Here is a 6,251-nt window from a genome sequence, read left to right on the forward strand (position 1 = left end):
AAAAAAAAAAAAAAAAAGAAGAGGACAAAAGAGTTATTTCACAAAATTTGAGATAGAAACAGTCTCGTCTCCGGCGACGATGAAATGGTTGCTCGTCGCCGTGTTGACCGCTTTATCAACGATCTTCTCCGCCGTGACACATTCCCATCTCCTCCGTGGATCTCCGGTCAATTCTCTCTGCGCTGATCTCATTCATCCTGCTAATTACTCCTGCACTGAACACACTGTACTGTAGTCTCATCTTTTATCTTAGAACAGAGATTTCATTGAACCAGTCGCAAAAAAGGCTTTTTTAGAAATATTTTTTTGGATTTGTAGATTGAAACAAAGGATGGTTACATATTAGCTTTGCAACGTGTGGCCTCTCATGGTCCAAGACTTGAATATGGTCCACCTGTTCTGCTTCAGCATGGACTCTTTATGGTAAAATCTTGTTTTAAAGGCTTTAACTTTATCATCTCTGTTCTTGGTAATATTTAGGTATAAAATTGCTAAAAATTTAATCTTTTTTTGTGGGTTTTTTTGTGTGTGTGTGTGTGTGAGAAGGCTGGAGATGCGTGGTTCTTGAATTCACCAAAAGAGTCCCTAGGTTTCATTCTTGCTGATCATGGGTTTGATGTATGGGTTGGTAATGTTCGTGGTACACGTTACAGTTATGGACATGTTACTTTATCTGAAAGTGATAAGGTATGCCAAAGACTTATCTTTGTCTTTGTTTCTCTCTATGTATGAGCTTTACCTAAAAATGTTCATTTTAGTTTTGGTACAACAACCACTTATTGTTAATAAAAATGATTAATGCTGGCAAGAACAGGTGATGTTGTTGACATTATAGTGTGGAGAAAGGAGGATAAGAAAAGTAATGCTTTTATATGCAGGAATTTTGGGACTGGAGTTGGCAAGATTTGGCCATGTATGACTTAGCAGCAATGATTCAGTATCTGTATTCAGTTTCAAACTCCAAAATCTTCCTTGTTGGACATTCTCAGGTCATCATTCTACTGAATATATATATATATATATATATATATAAGTGTGTTCCTTTTTGTTGATTTCTAGTAATTTAACTTTGTTTAATTTGTTTGACAGGGGACTATCATGTCTTTTGCTGCTCTTACTCAGCCGCATGTCGCAGAAATGGTTGAAGCAGCAGCGTTGCTTTGTCCAATATCATATTTGGATCATGTCACAGCTCCACTTGTTGAAAGAATGGTTTTTATGCATCTTGATCAGGTACTCTTGCCTCTCAAATGTCATTTAAAGCGATTTCAGAGAATCAAGTTTAAACACGTTTGCTACTAATTACAGATGGTAGTTGCTCTTGGGCTGCATCAAATAAACTTTAGAAGGTTGTGACTTTTTTTTCTTTTTCTCGTGTATGTTGTTAAAGTGACACATTTCTTTACTAACCATCTGGTCTGCTTATTTTCTATCTGTGCTTTCAGTGATATGTTAGTTAAACTTGTTGACTCGTTATGTGAAGGGCATATGGATTGCACTGACTTCCTCACATCCATAACTGGTTTTTTTTTTCTCTTTTCCTCTAATCTCCCTGTAGTGATACTTTCTCTGTATGATTTTGTGCCTATTTAATCTTTCTTTTGGACTAATATCAACGAGTGGCAGGGACGAATTGTTGTTTCAATGCCTCGAAGATAGAATACTATCTAGATTATGAGCCTCACCCATCATCTGTCAAGAATATTCGACACCTTTTCCAAAGTAAGATCTCTAATCCTTTAAGTTTAAACCTTGATATAACTTGGTCAAATGCCATAACTTCTTGTGTGTTACATGGCCTAGCCTACCTACTCATACTCTCTTTTGATTCAATTATAATGCCTTCAATCTTTACAATCATTTACTCCAGTGATTCGGAAGGGGACTTTTGCACAATATTGGTCGTCAATGAGTTAAGAAATATTACCACACTTATTTCATGTTACCAGTTAAAATTAAGCATGTACATCTTCTGACTTCTGGCTGGAGATTGTTCGTGTGGCTGATTCGTTATTTGTATTTGGATGCAAAATCAATTGTGATAAAACAAATAAATTTGTTGAAATTTATATGGCGTTGGATGCGAATTTGGCATCCAAAGATGACAATGAGTTGTTGCCCTTACAGAGATGCTCATCAAATCAAATATCTGACTGACCCATCCTTAACTACACCTTTCCAGTTTCAGCGAAGATTATCAGTTTGTACTTAAGGCTCAAAGAAGCAAGCAGTCGATTTCAACATGTAACATATAAATTACCGCAAACTGAAAATATAAAGGAGGGAGAAAAGGAAGATACCAAGAAAACACTACATTTAACAGCGCACTTGCTAAAATGGGTCAAGTTTAGAAAATGTTTCTGGTCCTAGTAAGTAGCCTTTGAAGTTGTACCAGAAACTGAGCAATACGATGATCTGTCACGGGGTAAAAAAAGAAAATCATACTTTCTCAATCTTCTTGTTCCTTACTTGAATGATGTATGTGCAGTGCAAAAGCCCTTGGGATTCCTCTGATGTGGCTATTTTTTTATAACCTTTGGCTGAAGTACATGTTCATAAAGTATCTTGACGGGTTGAATCCGCTTAAGATCACTGCAAAAATGGAGAACAAACTTGAGACGATGTTTACGCTTTTTTGAGGAAGAGGAATCTGTGAAACCAATGAATCTCATTGAACTTACAAATAGGGGACAGGACAATCACCACCCCGATTGGGTAGAGGAAGAATGTTGTTCGCTCCAAAAATGGAAGTACTATATGAACTCACAACAAACAATGCTGTTAGCCCCAAATTATACAGCAGATATATTAAGGATGGAAAGAAATTTATGAGACTTACCGTCATATCCTAGGAAGTTAAGATAATGGTAGTACGAAGCCCCGACCATGAAAAGCAGATTTGATAACAGTAAAGGGATGAATCCGTGCGTTATCAGGAGTGGTGATAAGAAATAATGTATGACTACCACACAAGATGAAAGTATAAGTCATAAATAATCCCAGTTTGAGAATTGAGTAATGTATTTGAAGGTGTAATTACCGTAGAGCAGCACAAACATTGGAAAGAACGAGTTGCAGTGAACATCAAATGTATACAGCCTATAGAAAAATGGATAGAGGTTATTCATGAACATACTCACACAGGTAGAGATTATAAATAGGAGAAACTATAATATGAATACTGAACTACGAACATGAAATTTTCTGTTTTGGAGGTTCTAACTCATCTTAGAGAGGGAACAAAGTAACCAAAAGAAAGGAGGTGAAAAGATAAGATATAGTCCATAAACTTACCATTCAACGCGTTGTTCCACCACATGACTATTTGGAGCCTCCTCGCGAAGGTAAGAGTTTGTCAAAAACCTGGCAATCCATATCTTAAGTCAGAAAAACAGTGTATATTTGATAAACTGTGGTGTAAAATTACAAGGAAGAAAACTGTAGAGAAGGATTCAAATTTGTGGAAGAGTGATTGTCACAAAACTGGCAATGTTCATAAGAGGGATTTCAGTACCAAATCTTAAGATTGTTTTTCTTGCATGATATAATGAGCAAAACAAGAATAAGATACGATAAGCAATTCTAGTAGTAAAGGGAGTAACAGTGTTTATAGCACGAATGAAACTAGTAGACATATCAAGCAAGCATAACATTTAAGCCGCGTAAGATTTTACACCAACAAATGTCTATGTCTATGCAATGATAGAAACACCTTACCAACAGCATGTAGCTATAACTGCTCCGGTGATTAAGAAATGTGAGAGCAAAACTGAAACGACTACGACGACAGCATGAGAGCCACTATGGTCATATCTGAAGTGTAAACATCAGATTAAAATCAACAAGAAACATAATTAAATAGTATTATGGTCATAATCAAACATAACTACAAATACAAAATACTTACGTGGCACAATAGGCTACAGTTGCAACAGCAAGAAGTAGGCTACAGATCACAATAAACGCAGGGTCATCACGTGCCCATTGGTTCTTAGTTTCTGAGAGAAAGAGAGAATAAGAGAAATTAAAGCAACTGCACAAAAACTCTCAGGCCATACGAAACTTAAGCTTATCTTTAGCATGAACTAACATTAAATTTTGAGTAAAGACGAGGACATAACGCAAAAAAGCTGCAAAACTAGAAAATATCACAAGGATTCTCCGCTTGCTAGGTATTCATTGTAAATGTGGACGTCTCAAGGTACTTTCAGAAGAGAAAGCTAAATCATATAGAAGCAAAAATAAAAGCTGGTTGCAGTAGCATAAGGGTTTGCTAATGAAAGTTGAGCTTACGTTTGTGATACTTAGTGTGTTGATAGCTGATGCCAAAGCGCCCACATGCAAACAAACAGACAAAAAGTACGAGAATAAGAAATAACAATTAACTCACCACATAGTAACTTGACTAAAAACATTCCAACATGTTGGATTCGACTACACTATTGATTTTCTCAATCTCAATAGTACATATAAGCCTTGCACAAATCTAAAACTCTCATCAAGTTCACCTAGAACCTTAAACGGTCAAATGGTAATTCCATGCTAGTACAGCTCTCTAGTAAAATCCTGGGTGACTTTATCCACTTCTGGAACATATTTTAAAAAGACTTACACAACTTTGGGAGATGTACAAAGGTTAAGCATTTGCCAGAAAGTATATTCAACATCCATTTGCTGCCACTGCAATGAACAAACAACAAAAGTTTCATTCATAGCCCAAAAGTCAAACTCGAACATGATGTAAAAATGCATCATAGACTCAATTTCACCATTTATAAATTGCATTATCAATGCTTACAAATCCCCCAAACTACATGACCTCTATCTCTACATCAGTATCCTGAAAATATCTTGTTTGATTATCAGATCATGAAACTCCCAACAGAATCTCTACAACATCAGAAATTGCTAAAAGCTAAGTGACACTGCGGAGCCAAAGAATCGATTCAGCTAAACCCGAGGTTTCTACACGTAATTTGATCTAGGAAAATGACGAATCTATATGTCTAAATCTGAGATCAAAATCCACGAACCTTGACGATACGGCGAAAATACTGAAGGAACAGTGGATTAGCTCGGGATGAAGAAGATGAAGAACGAGATCTCGAAGTGGTAGGCAACATCTTCTCCTCCCTCGTTCCTGATCCAGATTTTGATTCTTCTTCTTCTTCTTCTTGAGATCGTTTTGACTCCAAGGATCGATCTCTCTGGTTCTTTTTTTTTTTTTTCCTTTCTGGTTATTTTTACGGGTTTAGGGATTTGTTCGCTTATACCGCAATCGCACTCAGACGCTTGCTTCTTTTGGCTGTTGCGGTCTGCGTTTTTACAAACCGTTCCATTAAAAAAGATAAAACTCTTCCCTCAAAACGGTCTAAGAATTTGTCGACAAAAAAAAAAAAAACGGTCTAAGAATTTACTTGGTTTAAACTACAGTTGGTTATGGTGAGGACCTCACCGTGAGGTTATCGAGTCTTTGATTCTACGGGTTCGAACCTAGCTTGCGACATTAATATTTTCTTTTATTTGAACGACTAAAACGACGTCGTATTAGATATCTCTGCATACATAGACTCCATGTCATCAAAATATAACGGTGGATTTAACGACGTGAAACGATTTGGATGTTTTGGTATTATTTTAACACAATATAAATTAACTTTTGGATTTGAAATTCAAATTTCTGAAAAGTGCATATAATTTAGCACATCTATAAATTCAATACAGTTCATTTGTGTAGCTATTTAAAATCAAGGTTCTAAAATGGTAAGTACTTAATACACAAAGCATCATCACACCCGCGATTGAGTCCCACTCCCTACGAATATAGCGGTTTGGCTAATGGACCGGTCAGTTGTGGTCTAATGGTCGAGAAAAAAAAAATTTAAGGTTCTACTCTCTCTTTATTGGTCTATTTGGCAATACAACTTATTTTGGAAAAAAAAAGAGTCATTCAAACTACAAATAAAACACATTTAATCATATATTTAACTCACACTTTAATATAAATACAAAGCTGAAATCATAGAAATTATACATTAACTACATTTTTTCCATTTAACTTTATTCAAAGACATAATAAATTTGAATTGTAACTTCCATAACTTTTACTTTTTTAAATGTAAATTTTCATTTTTCTTCCTATAAATATTTCATTCTTCAATTCTCTCATTCTCTCGTTCTTTTCATATTTCTCGTTTTCATAGTCTCGCCCTCTTTCCGCATAACTCAAATGTGAAATATTTTTTTTTTTT

At 35.6% G+C, this 6,251-nt stretch overlaps 2 protein-coding genes across 2 annotated transcripts; one reads left to right on the forward strand and one right to left on the reverse strand.

Annotated features, from left to right (window-relative positions):
• LOC104793377 (triacylglycerol lipase 1) lies at positions 7–1,898 on the forward strand (the record flags this gene model as incomplete). The annotated part of the gene is given in 9 exon segments (XM_010519733.1): positions 7–226; positions 319–423; positions 547–687; positions 879–989; positions 1,090–1,233; positions 1,309–1,349; positions 1,446–1,522; positions 1,627–1,722; positions 1,871–1,898. Coding segments are annotated over 9 exon segments (890 nt in total), but the record flags the coding sequence as incomplete, so codon positions are not given.
• LOC109124640 (protein unc-50 homolog) lies at positions 2,043–5,297 on the reverse strand. The gene is made up of 10 exons (XM_010519730.2): positions 5,034–5,297; positions 4,613–4,680; positions 4,294–4,319; positions 3,908–3,998; positions 3,718–3,813; positions 3,295–3,363; positions 3,041–3,099; positions 2,840–2,962; positions 2,682–2,753; positions 2,043–2,592 (listed from the first exon to the last, which is right to left on the reverse strand). Exons 1-10 carry the CDS (start codon positions 5,121–5,123, stop codon positions 2,528–2,530), a joined length of 759 nt encoding a protein of 252 aa, XP_010518032.1. The 5' UTR covers positions 5,124–5,297; the 3' UTR covers positions 2,043–2,527.

The sequence above is a fragment of the Camelina sativa genome, chromosome 1 (genome assembly GCF_000633955.1).
Source record: "Camelina sativa cultivar DH55 chromosome 1, Cs, whole genome shotgun sequence".
NCBI lineage: Eukaryota > Viridiplantae > Streptophyta > Magnoliopsida > Brassicales > Brassicaceae > Camelina > Camelina sativa.